At 36.7% G+C, this 15877-nt stretch overlaps 1 protein-coding gene across 1 annotated transcript in view; it reads left to right on the top strand.

The window, feature by feature from the left end:
- Window positions 1-15877, top strand: part of LOC308670446 (V-type proton ATPase subunit S1-like) — a gene marked incomplete at its 5' end in the record, with an annotated part of 76157 nt that overhangs the window by 28130 nt on the left and 32150 nt on the right. Inside the window, 3 exons of the mRNA XM_081331948.1 lie at window positions 9720-9849; window positions 9947-10015; window positions 15275-15468. Coding sequence (XP_081188074.1) covers window positions 9720-9849; window positions 9947-10015; window positions 15275-15468 — 393 coding nt within the window. The remainder of the gene's footprint in view (window positions 1-9719; window positions 9850-9946; window positions 10016-15274; window positions 15469-15877) is intronic.

A 15877-nucleotide genomic window follows, 5' to 3' on the forward strand; every position in this document is an offset into this window, starting at 1 on the left:
CATGTTTGATATTTTTAAAAAGGCATATGCTACTGACTACGCTTATGTACATATGTAACATGATCACTGCTTGTCCAAAATTTTACTATACAGATAATACCCCCAGAAATTATTTTAGCCTTTTTAATAAATGTTGTTATTGATGTTAAGCTCACCAGGGAAAATATCATATATTGCTATGTATATACTAGGTTAATTATTTAAAGACTGAAGTGCAACATAACTAGATTCTAAATAATCTATTTTTCAAAACACACAACAGTCCAAACAGTAAAAGTAAAGTCCAAATTAAGAATATTTCATTCTTAAGAATTGTTTAGATTCAAAATAGTTTTCAAGAGTGTACAAAAGATACTATTTTTTTCTAGAATCAGCTAAATTAGACATATTACATTGAGAAAAATGTTTCTCATTTCTTTCCTGTTACCTTTGATTTCATTGCAGAGACGTTAACTTAAGAAATAGATTATTTTGTTATCTAATTTTACCTTCCAAAAGACAGAAGCAGATGAAAAATGTGAGGTTCTTTCCTGTTGTCTTTTCTGAATTAGCTGTTTTAGATTCTAAAAGTTTAGTTCCTAAAGAAGTAATCCTGTAAATAATTTTAATGTCCTCCTCTAGTCCAGGCTCTTTTATGACTCAAGGACTTCAACTCCCAGAATTCCTGAGGCAGCATGGCTCAGCTTGGAAACCTCTCCCTTTCCCCTCAGCATGGCTGGCTCAGGATTTCTGGGAGTTGAAGTCCACAAGTCATAAAAAAGAGCCAAGATTGTTAGCCCTGCAGTCTTAGGCTTAGGAAAACCAACAAGGGAGCTGGGTTGTTTGTTTGTTTGTTTGTTTGTTTTTGCAAAAAAAAAAAAAAGGTTCCGGAACACCGTTCTGAGCGTTCTATGAGAAAAAAAGCCCTGCTTCCCATACTTTACCCCCACATGCAAAATTGTCACCTAGGCTACTGATCTTCCTCCTGTCTCCCAAGGTCATTCCCATCCACAATCCTACCTCCAGTTATTGGATTTTTTCTGTTCCATTGGATGCTGAGCTTTCCTGAAGAGGAGAAGAATCTTGGGAGATCCTTCATCCTCTCTAATTCTCCCTGCACTTGTTCTTATCTTCATGTTTTACCCCATAGCAACCTCACCTGAAACATACATCTAGAATTAGGAACAAGTAGCAGGCCATTCTAAATTGTTATGGCTTTCCATTGTGACTTTATAGACAATTCCTTTTTCCATCTTCCAACTAAATAACAACTACACTCGGGGCTTTGTGTGTGCTGTTTAATGTACCTTGCAAAATACCTTTATTTTTTATTCCCCCCCCCACATATAGGTAAAGGTAAAGGTTCCCCCACACATGCATGCTAGTCATTTCCAACTCTAGGGGCCGGTGCTCATCTCCGTTTCAAAGCCGAAGAGCCAGCGCTTGTCTGAGGACGTCTCCGTGGTCATGTGGCCGGCATGACTAGACGCCAAAGGCGCACGGAACGCTGTTACCTTCCCACCGTAGTGGTCCCTATTTTTCTACTTGCATTTTTATGTGCTTTCGAACTGCTAGGTTGGCAGAAGCTGGGACGAGTAACAGGCGCTCACTCTGTTATGCGGCACTCGGGATTTGACCCGCCAAACTGCCAACCTTTGGATCAACAAGCTCAGCGTCCTAACCCACTGAGCCACCGCGTCCCTCCCCACATATACCGTAATACATAAATACATACTTGTAAGTTTGGGTGCTGCTCGCCCATTTCCCCTTTCACTGTATCCACCCTCCTTCTCTCCTCTCTCTTTCCTCTTTCTTTTTCCTTTACTCATTTCTTCCCTACTTCCCTCTTCTTCTTCTTCCTCTCCTCTCCTCTTTCCTTTACCACTCCCCTCCCATTTCTCCCCACTTCTTGTCCTCTTTTCCTCTAACCTTTCTACTTCCTTCCCCCTCCTCTATCTCTTCCCTCACTCCTCTCCTTTCTTTCCTCCCATTCCTATTCCAATACAATACAATACAATACAATTCAGGGGTAATGTCCGAGCAGCTCCTCTCCTTAGATTTTCAATATCTATATTAGGTAAGATAACATTAATTTTCTATTACATCAATATTTCTAGAAATCTGGCTTTCTCGGTATATACTTCTATAAATTTTTATATTACCTCCAGTTATGCAATACAGTGCTGCCTGGGTCTCTCTCCTTATCTCCTCCTTTTTCTTCCATCTAAATTAGTATTAGCGATCTTTTAGGCATGTTCTCTTTTTCACCCACTCATAAAATTTTCCCCAGATTTCATAATACTCTGACTCTGTCTTATCTTTAATTATCATTGTTAATCTGTTCATTTCCGCACATTCCATTATTTTCCTGATCACCTCTTCTTCTGGAGGAGCTTTCAGTGCCTTCCAGTTTTGTGCAAACACAACCCTAGCTGCATTGGTTATATGAATAATCAAATATGTGTTCTCTTTACTATATTTCTCTTGTAAAATACACAACAAGAATATTTCTGGTCTTAGTTCTATATGTTGTTTTATCATCTTTTCTATCCATGTTCTAATTATATTCCAATAGGTTTTAGCTTCTACACACGTCTACCACATATGATAGAAAGAGCCTGGTATTTGATGACATTTCCAACATTTCATAGATCTGTCCTTAAACATTTTAGCTAGTCTTTCTGGGGACATATGCCATCTGTAGAACATCTTGTACATATTTTCTTTATACGCTGTCGCCATTGTCAATTTATAATTTCTTTCCCATAATTGCTGCCATCTGTCTAATTCAATCGTATATCCAAAGCTTCTTGTCCATTTTATCATTGACTCCTTAACTTGTTCCTTTTCTAATTCCCAATATAGTAAGTAGCTATACATTTTTTAAATACATTTTTCTTCAGTTCCCGTAAGTATTTCATCTAACTCTGTTCTCTCCAAATTAAAACCATCTATTTTAGCATCTTTTTCATATCTAGATTGCATTTGCGTTCTCATGTGCCAATCCATCTTTATTCCTTGTTCCTTTAATTGTTTTTTTGTTTTCAGCTTCCCCGTGTCTGTTAGTAGGTCTTTATATCTTATAATATTTCCCATGTTAAACATTTTGGGGTGTATTAACACTTTCATAGTTGAGAGTCAATCTGGAATCTTCAAGCAATGCTTTCTCTTTATTTTCTCCCAAACCATCAATAAAGAATTCCTAATATAATGTCTCTGGAAATAGCTATGTATACTATTTCCCCCAAACCATATGAAAGCATGCCATCCCAACTGTAAGTCATGTCCCTCTAATGTCAATAATCTAGAATTCCTCAGTAAGATCCATTCTCTCATCCATGATAATGCTGCAGCCTGATAATATAATTCCCAATTAAGTAAACCAAATCCACCTCTGAGTCTTGCATCCTGTAACATTTTTAAATTAATCCTTGCTTTTTTCCCCTGCCAAATATATTTCAAAATTATTTTATTTAGTCCCTCAAAATATTTCTTTTCCAATCTTATTGGTATTGTTGAAAACAAAAACAATAATCGTGGTAGTATATTGATTTTGATTATTTCAATCCTACCCATTAATGATAATTGTACCTTTTTCCATTATCTAAACACTAGATCATCTGTGAAAGCTTGTAGCTTATATTCTTCCCTCTTAACTTTCATACCTTTTACATGCTTATTCTGTCTTATAGTTCTATTTAGTATCTCTAGTGTCAATACAAACAATAATGGAGATAGAGGACATCTCTGCCTTGTTCCCTTCATAATATTAACATTTTCAGTCATATCTCCATTAATCATTACTTTGGCTACTTGCTTATTGTAAATTACTTTAATTACATTTGTAAATTTCTCCCCAAAATCCATAATCTGTAGTTGTCTTATCATGAATTGCCAATTCACATTATCAAATGCTTTATGCGCATCCAAAAACATCAATGCCATCTGTTTTTCGGGATGTGTTTCATAGTATTCTAATGTCTTTAATATAATTTGCATATTGTCTCTAATCTGTCTTTTTGGTAGAAACCCATTTTGATCCAAATGAATACATTTGTTTAAGAACTTTTTAAGTCTTTCAGCCATGATTGATATGAATATTTTGTAGTCCACATTCAGCAAGGAAATCAGTCTATAGTTCTTTATTTTCTGTATTTCCCTTTCTTCCTTTGGTATCAGGGTAATGAGTGCTTCCGACCACGAATCTGGTATCTTAGCTTCAGAGAGAAGTTCATTATAGAGTTCCAGCATTACACTGCCTAATGGTTCCTGCAATGTTCTATATAGTTCTTCTGGTAGCCCATCTGGTCCTGGTGTTTTGCCATTTTTTTATTTTTTTATTTATTTATTTATTTATTTATTTATTTATTTATTTATTTATTTATTTATTTATTTATTTATTTATTTATTTATTTATTTATTATTCGGTTTATATACCGCCCTATTCCCAAAGGACTCAGGGTGGTTTACAAGGCAAAATTTAAAAACAATCCAATATAAAATTAAAATTAAATTAAATTAAGTCTAGCCGCAAAAATTAAATCACAATTTAAAAACATTAAACCCCTCAGTCCAGACCAGATAGCTCAAAGAGCCAGGTTTTTAGGTCCCGGCGAAATGAACGAAGGTCGGGGGCAGTCCGGAGTTCCGTTGGCAGTTGAGTCCATAGGGCAGGCGCACCCACAGAGAACGCCCTCCCCCTGTGGATCGCCCGTCGGCAATCCTTGACCAGCGGTACCCTGAGGAGGCCCTCCCTGTGGGAGCACAAAGGACGATGGGAAATTGACGCTGGCAGCAGGTGTTCCCTTAGATAATGGGCCCATGCCATTTAGGGCTTTATAGGTCATCACCAGCACCTTGAATCTCACCCGGAGGGCAACCGGAAGCCAATGCAGCTCGCGGAGAAGAGGTGTTACATTTTGTTTTTTAATTGCTTCTATTAATTCCTTCATTGTTATTTTCCCTTCTAGCAGCTTTTTTAAATTTCTCCAGTACTTTAGGTATCTCTGTTTTTTCCAAGAATTGTTCTATCCTATCATCTGAAACTGTTTGTTACTTATATAAATTCTCATAATATTCCCAAGCTATTTTTTTCTTTTCTTCATTCCGGTGTTGTAAAGTCCCCTCAGCATCTTCCAGTTGTTTAATCCATCTCTTCTCTTTTTCCTTTTTAATTTTGTATGTCAACCATCTCCCTGGTTTGTTTGCGTGTTCAAAAAGGTTTGTTTACCTGCCTTTATTATTATTGCCACTTCTTCATTTTCTATTAAGTTCATTTTATGTTTGTTCAACTCCATTAATTTTTTGATCTTTTTGTTTTGTGTATCCTTCTGTAATTCTTTCTCAAGTGTCTTATATTCTTCCTCCAGTTTTTCCCTATTTTGTCTTTTCTGTTTATTCTTTTACCCCGAATAAGTTATAGCAAATCCTCTCATGTACGCTTTTGCCATGTCCCAGACATTTTGAAGTGAGGTATCTTCTTTTTTGTTTTCCTTGAAGAAGAAAGTCATTTATTTTTCCATATATTGCTAAAAGTCTTTTTCATTCAATACGGTTTGGTTTAATGTCCATCTTGTTCTCTTTTTTTGTCCTTTCCATATAATTGTGACTGGGTTGTGGTCCGCCCATGTGTTTGTTTCTATGGTTATATTTTGTATATTTATGAATAAGTTTATTGACGTCCATATCATACCTATTCTTGACCAGGACAGGTGTCTGTTAGAGTAGAATGTATATTGCTTCTTTTCCGGATATTTTTCTCTCCAAACATCTAATATATTTAATTCATCCACCATATTATGAAAAGATTTTGGAAGTGTTCTCCTTAGAGTCTTCAGTTGTTGTTTTTTTTTTTCGTATTATAATCCAGCTCGGCCTTTACAATAGCATTGAAATCTCCAATCATACATATGCTTTCGAATTCCAATTCTATTATTTTCTGGTGTAATTTTGAATAGAAATTTTCTTGGTTTTCATTTGGGGCGTAAATCGCTACCAATAAAGGTTTTTTTACAATTCGTAATTACTTCCACCATTAAAATTTGCCCTTCTTCATCTGAATATAACAATGTAGTTTGTATTGCTTTTTGAATATATAATACCACACCTCTTTTACTCTGATCTGCAAGTGAGGTATATAATTCTCCCAATTTTGGATATTCTAGTAGATTTTTATGTTGTTTCTTAATATGAACTTTTTGTAAACAAATTATTTCCATTTTTAATTTCCCCAATTTATTTAGTGCTTTTTCTTTTTATAGCTGAATTAGTCCATTTTCGTTTATTGAAATTGCTTTTATTTCTTTTTCCATGATTATTTATTCAAAGTTTTAGTTACTTACGTTATTCTCATCTCTCTTTGCTCTTTTGCCTCTTTTGCTCTTGTCCCTTCTCTCAACACCCTTTCCTCCTGTTCTATGCTATACTTACTCTGTTGCTTCTCTGTCTCGTCTCCCTGATGTCTGATTACTCTTTCCCCTCTCCGCTTTTCTTCTTCTTGCTGCCCAAAGTATCGATCATAGAAAAGTTCTGCTTTCTCTAATGTGTCCAGTCTATGTCTCTGTTCTTGCCAATTTATCATTACTCCTTCTGGTATTAACCATCTAAAATTTATCCCTTTTTTAATTAAGCATTTCATCAAAAATTCATATTCCTTTCTCAGGTCTCTCACTCTTCTTGGGATCTGTTTTAATATCACTGTCTCTCTTCCTTTGTATTTTATTGTAGCATTTCTTAGCTTCTTTAATATATCTGCCCTTAATGCTTTTTTAGTAAATCTTATATCTACCTCTCTGGGGAGAGTATTTCTTGTTGCATATCTAGTATGTATTCTAAATATCTCATCTATATCATTAATTACCTTTTCCTTGCTTTCCTCCAATGCTTCTGCTGATATTCCCGCCATTACATCTGCTAGGTTCTCTCCCTTTTCTTCTTCAACATTTTGGAATCTTAAATAATAATCAGCTCTATCCATCTCTAAGGAGATAATCATTTTTTTCCTGATTCCTGTCTGTTGATGTAAGTCGGTTCTCAATCTCCTCTAGTCTCTTATCTGTTCAATTCTTTCTTCAGCTTGTTGCAGTCTTTGTTCATTTTTCTCCATCAGATCTTTGACCTCTTTTAAGTCCTCTTCTAGTTTGCCAATCCCTTCCTTGAAGTCTATGTGTAGAGCCAATATCATATTTTTCAATTCCACGTTAGATCTATCGTGCTGCATTATAGTGTCCAGTGTTTTCTGTGCCACCGGACTCTGTGATATTGGGGCATCTGTTGCTGGGTGAATTGTAGTCTTCTTCATTTCCTCCAGTAATTTGTAATCCAAATGTCGATGGAGTATTATAATCCGAATGTGCTCCAAAAAAAAAAGAAAAAAGAAAAAAAGTGCGAAGGATTTCAATGACAAGAAAAGGGGAGAGCAAAGGAAAAAGGGAAAAAAAGAGAAGGAAAAAGCCAAATGTCCTTATATCTGAGGAAAAAAAGAGGGAATTTTTTTAAAAAAATCCATACAGGTTACACGCTTTATTCGTTTCAAGTTCTCCGTGCCTTAATCCAAAAGAAGAGAAAATCCAAAAATATTGTCTCCAAAGTAGAAAAACAATCCACCATTCAGCAAACCGAATGACAGACTCTGTAAGCTTCTTATCAGTGAGTCCAGCAGATGACATTCAAGGTCACTTACTCTCCGTTATTTTTTATAATAGCTTCAAGAGTATTCTCAGCTGAGATACTTGATTCATTGCCTTCTTTTGCCTTCCGTTGTTTTCCGCCACTACAATTCCGGAAGAGGAGCAGCTTGAAAGTCCGCCCCCCCCACTTCTCCACGGCTTCAAAATCTTCTTATTTTGCCACCCACAATTTCCAGCATTTAAGGTCTCTCAATCATCTCACCCAGGCAATCCTCCAAACTTACTTTCCAGATCTTCCAAGTGGCCGCCCCAGCTTGTGATGGCTCGCAAAGGCCGTCTGACAGCTGCTGGTCCAGGAAGCTTCCGTCGGCTCTCCAGGAGGTCGTGATCCCTCCTGTGCTGCCAAACTGTGCTTCCCCTCTTCACCATCCCTACAGGATGGCTCTGATCTGTCTGGAACTCAGACAACCCCCCCAAACAGCAGAAAAGCGACAGTCATTTGGGAGCTCCTAAGGGATATGTTGTCCTACCACGGTACTGGCCCCCCTCCTCCACCTTGCAAAATACCTATGAATTTGTTTACAATAAAAGAAAACATTGGAGATATTTTTAAAATTTATGAGTGTAAAGATAACTTTATGTGCAGCCTACATGGAAAAGCTTTGGAGCTGCTTCAGCAATGGAAGAAATGATTATGCATTCTCTATGTTCCAGTCCATTTATCTTCTCATTAAAAGTGGCTAAAATCCTATATCAGAATCATAGAATTTTAGAATTGGAAATGATTGGAAATTGGAAAAGAGAGCCAGTTTGTTGGGGAGGTTAAAGCATCAGGCTAGAAAGGGGGAGACTATGGGTTCTACTCATGTCTTGGACATAAAGTCTGATGGATGTCCTTGGCCAGTTCCTTTTTCTCAGCCTAGGAAGGAGGCAGTGGCAAACCACTTCTGAAAAACCTTGCCAAGAAAACTGCAGGGACTTGTTCAGGCAATCATGAAAAGTCCAAGACTGACTTGAACACATTTTAGAATCCCAGATTTTTGAATTGAAAATTTTAGAAAATTGCTCAATACATGTTTTTGCTCTTGATGGATTTTTAATAGAGATATGCCAAAATCATGGAACAGTCCAATCTCATCATGATTTGTTCTAACTGTCCTGAAAGTGGTCCAACTGAAAAGTAGCCCATGCTTAGGTAGGAGCATTTCTGGATCCCTCAGGCCATAATGTCCCATAATCCTTGTAAATCCTAAGAGACAAAGATCCACCACATTTAATTGGCAACAGAACAAAATGGTAACTATGATGTATCCAAGCTAGCATTTAATATGACTACAAGAATTGTTCCAAAACTATTGCATTTGTAGTCTCTCTCTCTCTCTCTCTCTCTCTCTCTCTCTCTCTCTCTCTCTCTCTCTCTCTCTCTCTCTCTCTCTCTCTCTCTCTCTCTCTCTCTCTCTCTCTCCTAGTTATGCTATAAAAAACAAAAATCAACTTAACATGTCATTCAAACAATTTTAGCTCAACAACAATCAGCAAATTACATTTAAATTCCTTTAAAATGAAAAAGAACAGCATTCAGACATTATCATCCATAGTGAGGGCTGGGGTGGACAAGAGTATCAAATGTTGACATGGATATTGCAATGTCTTCCTGCAAAAGACACAGACTGGGTATACTTAACCTAATATCATAATGTCACCAAAGCAAGTTGACTATTGTGTTGGCATCATTATTCCCAGCTTGTCATTTTGACATCACAGTTTGTAACTGATGACTTCGAAGTACCTTATTCAGCTCAGGTTATTTTACAGTGACATTGCTCTGAGCATAAAAATGAATGTGGGCTTCATATATGCCACCTTGAACCATTGGAATAAAGGCAGCACAATATAAGAATTATTAATTAATTAGCTGAGCCCTAAAATATGAAAAGTAACAATAAAGGATTTATGTCTGAGCAGCAGACATAAATGATGGACATATGATGGGTTTTAACATAACATCTCAGGGTGGCTTAAAGATAGCCTTTTCCCTTTTCCCTAGAAAGTAGCTATGATGCAATCATTTGTTCCTATAACTTTTTTTCATAACTTAAATTTCTTTTTTAGCTCTCTCCATGGCTTGGCAAAGACTTTACATGAAGGACATATTATTTCAAGGGACAAGTTATATGTGTTACTGAAACATAGAGTCCTGGGTCCAGAGGCCACAAACATTGTCTTGTTTCTTCAAGATGCAGTGAGTATGGCTCTGCTTATGTATGTTAGATGAGCTTGTATAGAATACAACAACATGGCATCTCTCTAATAATCTCTATCACCTCTCTGTTTTTCAGCTTAGTGTGGAATACTTCACACGATACACCAACTTCTCCGGAAATGAGTCACTATTTCACAATGTTCAGGCAAGCATAACTATTCCATCTGGCATTTCCCAGCAGTTTTAAGAAATAAAACCCAAAAGGCATACTTAAAAGAAATGGCAGAAGGCTCTTTTTAATTCCAGAAACAGGCTGAAGGCTCTTTCAAACTTGATAAGGATAGATTTCTGCAATTTGTTTTGTAGTGTATGGAAGAACATTTGAAATTATTCAGAGTTTACAGTTCATTCTGCCTGTTGGTCCCAGGAATGGAAATTAGGGGTCAACCCATTCTCAGTTCCCTGGTGATTTTCTCAAAGTCCACTTAAGAATACAAATCAAAATATGACCTTACAATGCTTTCAGAAGCTATTTTCTGAAGATGGTTCTTTCAAATGTAAGAAGTCCTTTTTCCTGGTAAATTTATTCCTCCAAGTTCTTATACATATATATTGAAATTTCAGAAAGGATTTTCCATTTTGATTCTTTAAAAAGGAAGTCTGCATTTGAGAACTCTTGATTAATATTAATTACTCATAAATCTTAATCTTTCCTATTATAACATGGAGGGCCAGATAAAGATCCTAAGAATACATATATTGAATTTATCTTTTCAAAATCCCCATTTTGTTTACTGTTTGCACAAAATTTGTAAGTGCTCGGTACCTGAAACATGTAGTTACATAAGCTATTATATGGATACTCATGGAAGTTAGGAATGCCTTGTCTGATTAAGTAGGTGTATATTAAGTCCTCTGATACACAATTTTTACTTTATTAATTTGCAGTATTCATTGACATTAGCCTTATTAAGTGATAGCTTATTTTAATGGCTAATTAGGAGAAAGAGTTATGCATTATTTATTAATGTCCATTAAGCTGGAGAGTACCTGCCCACATTGATTGATGTCACTTACATAATTACATTCTTATGCCAATGAGGTAAGCAGAATTATTTACATAATACTTTCATTGTGCAAATGAAGTTAATCAAAACAGGAAAAAAGGATCAATTCAAGTATTTGAGAGGCTGCCACAAAGAAGAGGGGGTCAAATTATTCTCCAAAGCACCAGAAAGCAGGACAAGAAACAATGGTTGGAAACTGATCAAAGAGAGAAGCAACCTGAAATTAAGGAGAAAGTTCCTAACAGTGAGGACAATTAACCAGTGGAACAGCTTGCCCTCAGAAATTGTGGGTGCTCCATCACTGAAGGTTTTTAAGAAGAGACTAGACAGTCACTTGTCTGAGATGGCATAGGTTCTCCTGCTTGAGTGGGGGGCTGGACTAGAAGACTTCCAAGGTCCCTTCCAGCTCTATTCTATTCAAACCATTGAAATCCTGTAAACTGAGGTTTCACAGTTCTTATGTCAGGAGTATGGGGCAGCCTACATTTTACAAAGGAAAGAATGCAGGTTTTTTGCAATAATTAAACAGTGGCTTTAAAAACATCACTAGTGTTTTCATACATTAGATTTGTGTAGGAACATAAGTAGCTGAGGCTCAGTAGCTGTTTATGCACTATTCTTTCACTGACTTTGTTTTCCTCCCCCAAAAAATGGATATTAAAATTGAATACTGTCTATCTTCAATATTGTGCTCCATAAATCAGTCAGCAATATTTTGCCCCTTTGAATGTTCTTTTTTTAAATAAGGAGATATATCTGACCTCAGATGGATGGAAGGCTAAGTCATTCTTGAGTCAATGCCTAGCAGTGCGCTGAATTAGCTGCAATACTGCATTCTAATCACTGTGCCACCACAACTTATAAGGGAACATGAGAGAACATATGCATCTGTTGTTTGGGGATGGTTGCATACGTGTTCCTTTTATACATAAGTGAATTTTAACATTTCCCACTTGAATATGCCTTGCCTTCCCCCACTTTCCAGCAGAAAGTCAGAGTCAATCAGCAGGCAGGGTGCACACCTTCACGCAACTTGGAGTTGGGATTTGGGAGATGTTTGCATCAGCCTGTCTGCAACCACATGCAACCTCTGCCTATCTTTCAACTCCTTCACAGTGTAGCTATGTGGCAACATCTATGGGCAGTTGTGGGTAACTCTAAATCAGCCTTAAGGAGGGCCCACTGTTACCTATGTACAATGGTATCTCGGTACTAAACTGCTTGAAAACTCATCAAATTTGGTATTCAATGCATTTTGAAGCAGAAATCTTGTCCCAGCAAAGAAGAACTTACTGACGTTGGCTGCCTCATGACTCATTATTTCTTTCAGATGAAATAGAAGGTCACATGGTTTTCTCATTGGTTTTAGAATTATGGACAAGTACCGAAGTACCACTGTACTGTCACAGCACTACCCCCTAAAGAAAAGTTGTGGCAATCATTACTCACGTCTGTTGGCTGCAGAAATTTAGGGTCCTTTGCTCTTTTGTCAGATATACCAATATGAGCTGTTTCTACTCACTTTACGAAAGGAGAGGGCAAAGTCACTATGGACATGTTACTCATTCGTTTGCTATTTTTACCTAGAAGCAATAATGATAATAAAGAGTAGATTTTGCTAGTTTTTCTCTTGCCTGTGTTCCAGCTGCATGGTGAGTTAAATGGGTGAAATGAGTCATTAAAAATAAGCGACAAGCGGTAAGCCATTAAAACTTATATCTGTCTGTATAGGCCAGTTCTTGCATTTTGCTAATGCAAAAGATGTAATGTCCTGACTCTGTGCCTTATACAGTAATTGATTCCGCTCAGAAGAAAATATATATTTGGGTAACATTTTATTAATCTATTCAGTTACATAGTTTTCCCTGAACTTGAATAAAGAGATTTGTATAAAAATACATTACAGTTTAAGAATCAGATAGCAAACAGATGAAATTAAATATATTAAATATTTGAGAACAGTAGCAACACTAATTATTAACTGGTTTGTCATGAGGATGTTCCAACAGCTATTGCCTAAGAGGGAACAGATGGTTTTTTGATTTAATTTTAACAAATGATGTTAATGACTGTGTGTTCTAGAAAATGTATCTCAGATGCTTTAATTGGCTTCCCTTTGGGTAGAAGTGAGAGTCACTAATGTGGCACTGGATGTATAAGTTGGCTCAAGAATGAATAAATGTTCTTATTAGCATCAAAACATTTGTTTGCTAAATTTGATGAAACCCGTATGACCATTATGACATAGATAAGCAGGTTAATTCATATTTTCTCTGCTGAATTTCAACAAGAGATATAACACAGTTCTTGTTTTCCAAATGGTAGGAGCAAAAAAACCTGGAGTGGCTTGTCAGAGCTGAAAAACAAAACAATACAGTAAAGCAACAAATGAAAGTTAACATTAAAATCCAGCAGGGGGTTAGAATAAATCAGCATTCAACCAGTCAATTCACTTTTAAACATAAGAATCAAATTCAAGGGGGGAAAACTTTGAAAAGTGCAGTTAAAAGCCAAGATTTACTTTAAAAAGAAACATATAAGAAGAAAGGTGGAGACTGGGACTCTCCAACTGTGCCACCAGGAATGGCAACCTCCAAGATTCTTCTTCCTAGGAATGTCCACAGTTGTCCGAGAGTCATCTTGGATCATTCCTAGATGCTCCCATTTGATTGAATGAGCTGGCTGTGAAGGAACCACTTTGGCAGGAAAACCAGCTGTTCATCGGCAGGAGAGGCAAATCCCCACCAACGCTCAGTATGCCATCTGGGAGGGAACATGTGAGCCGTTCACTCAGTGTTACAGTTTGTTACAGTTTGGTCATCAATTATGAGGTGGCCATGAATTTGCTGGCAGGGCATTGGAAGCTCTCAAAAGAGTCTAAAAATAAGAATAGAATAGAATAGAATAGAATGGAATAGAATAGAATAGAATAGAATAGAATAGAATAGAATAGAATAGAATAGAATAGAATAGAATAGAATAGAATAGAATAGAATAGAATAGAAGAATGGAATGGAATGGAATGGAAAGGAATAATAATAATAATAATAATAATAATAATAATAATAATAATAATAATAATAATAATAATAATAATAATAACAACAACAGGAATGTATTAGGCTTGTTAAGGGAACATCACGTGGGTTAATTGCTGGTAGGTTGTTTAAGCAGGGAAGCTGGCTAACGGCTCCCAGCTCCTCAGACAACCCATCTCCAGTGCTGCCATTGGCTGCCTCTAGGGCGGCAATAGGTTACTTTAAACCTATTGGCTGCCACCTAGACGCCAGGGTATAAATTGCTGCATTCGCAGCCCTGTTTCTCAGTTCAGTTCCTGCAAGCAATAAACAATGATCTTTGCTGAACTCACTCGCCTTGTCCGGTTAGTGAAGCCACGAACCCACTATCTAACAACAACAACAACAATAATAATGGAATAGAATAGAATAGAGTAGAATAGAATAGAAACTTTATTTCACTTTAAATCTACACTAATCATCATACATTAAAATGAAATTCCATTACATTCAGCTCTCAAAAAATGCCATTATGTATATACCCCCCCACCCCCACATATATGACAGAGAGAAACATCACAGTCTAGTTTGAATGTATACATATACTTGGTGGGGGGAAAAGAATCCTGTGAATTTACAAGACGGATGGCATAAGTAACAAAGCTGTTACAGAATGTAGTAGTTCTGCTATAAATACTTTGAAACCTCTTTCCAGAGGAAAGCAAGAGGAAGAGACCGTGAAGTGGATATGTGGGATCTCTAACAATGCTTCGAAGCCGTATCCTGAATAACAGGAAGTGAGCTTCCTATGATCTTCTCAGCTGTCCTTGCCATTCTCTGTATGGCCCTTCTATCTGAGACACTGCTACCACCAAACCAGACAGTGATGCTGTTTGTTAAAATGCTCTCAATCGTGCCTCTGTAAAAAGTAGCCAGGACAGAAGGAGAAAGATGTGCTCTCCTCATCTGACGCAGGAATGCAAACGCTGGTTTGCATGCTTCACTAAAGATAATGTATGAAGTGACCAAGTCAGATTGTTAGTTACCTGATCTCATCTGTTACATATTACATGTCAGTGCTTTTTACCTCTTGGTAGATTGGTTGCAAAACAGCCAGTTTCATACTTGCTTATTTCCAAAACATGTAGGACGTTCTCAATATTGAATTTTTTCCTTGTTGTTTTCAGCAAGGTGTTTTCATTACTGCATTGTTTGTGTAATTGCTTGTCAAATTCTTATTGAAGATAATAGAATTTATTTTGCATAATGGAAACCATAAAAGACTGTAATCAAAGCTGATCAGAGTATAAAAAGCAATCACCCTCTTAAGGTCTTTAATTATCTACTTCATAATTAACTGTTATTTTCTATTTACTGCAGGAGCTTCTTGAGACTTCATCATCTTCATTGGTTTTGCCAGCAGTTGATTGTCATGCTGTCAGTCATTTTTCAGGCCACCTCCAGAAGACTCTGAACTGGAACTTGGTAAATGTAGACAGCCCTGACATATCAAAACTAAGAGTGAATATCTCCAAACCCAACTTATTTGAGATAAACCTACCACCAATCAGAAGGTATGAACTCTTATAAGGACTAGACATCTTGCATGCTTCCATAAAGCAGCTGAGAATTTTCTTAAATAGTGGGTCTTGTGTAAGAATAACGTCAATTGAAAAGCAGTTATGAGTTACAATAAGTAATGTATTTTCCTTAGATACAGGAAGATCCAACAGCCAAAGATTCTCCTATATTATTTTGGGATGCACACAAGTCCTTCCAAATTTTAAAAGAATACATAGATGGAGTCATGGAAGAAAACTTATAAAGTATCAGAAGAAAATATTCTGCTTCCCAATAGTGAGGAATATAATCATGGTGAAAGTAGGTTTCTTTGGTAGAGGTAGTCCCCAACTTAAAACAGTTCACTTAGTGACCATTCAAAGTTACAATGGCATTGAAAAAAGTGACGATCATTTTTCAGAC

This window comes from Vipera berus (assembly GCF_964194415.1).
Source record: "Vipera berus genome assembly, chromosome: 6".
NCBI lineage: Eukaryota > Metazoa > Chordata > Lepidosauria > Squamata > Viperidae > Vipera > Vipera berus.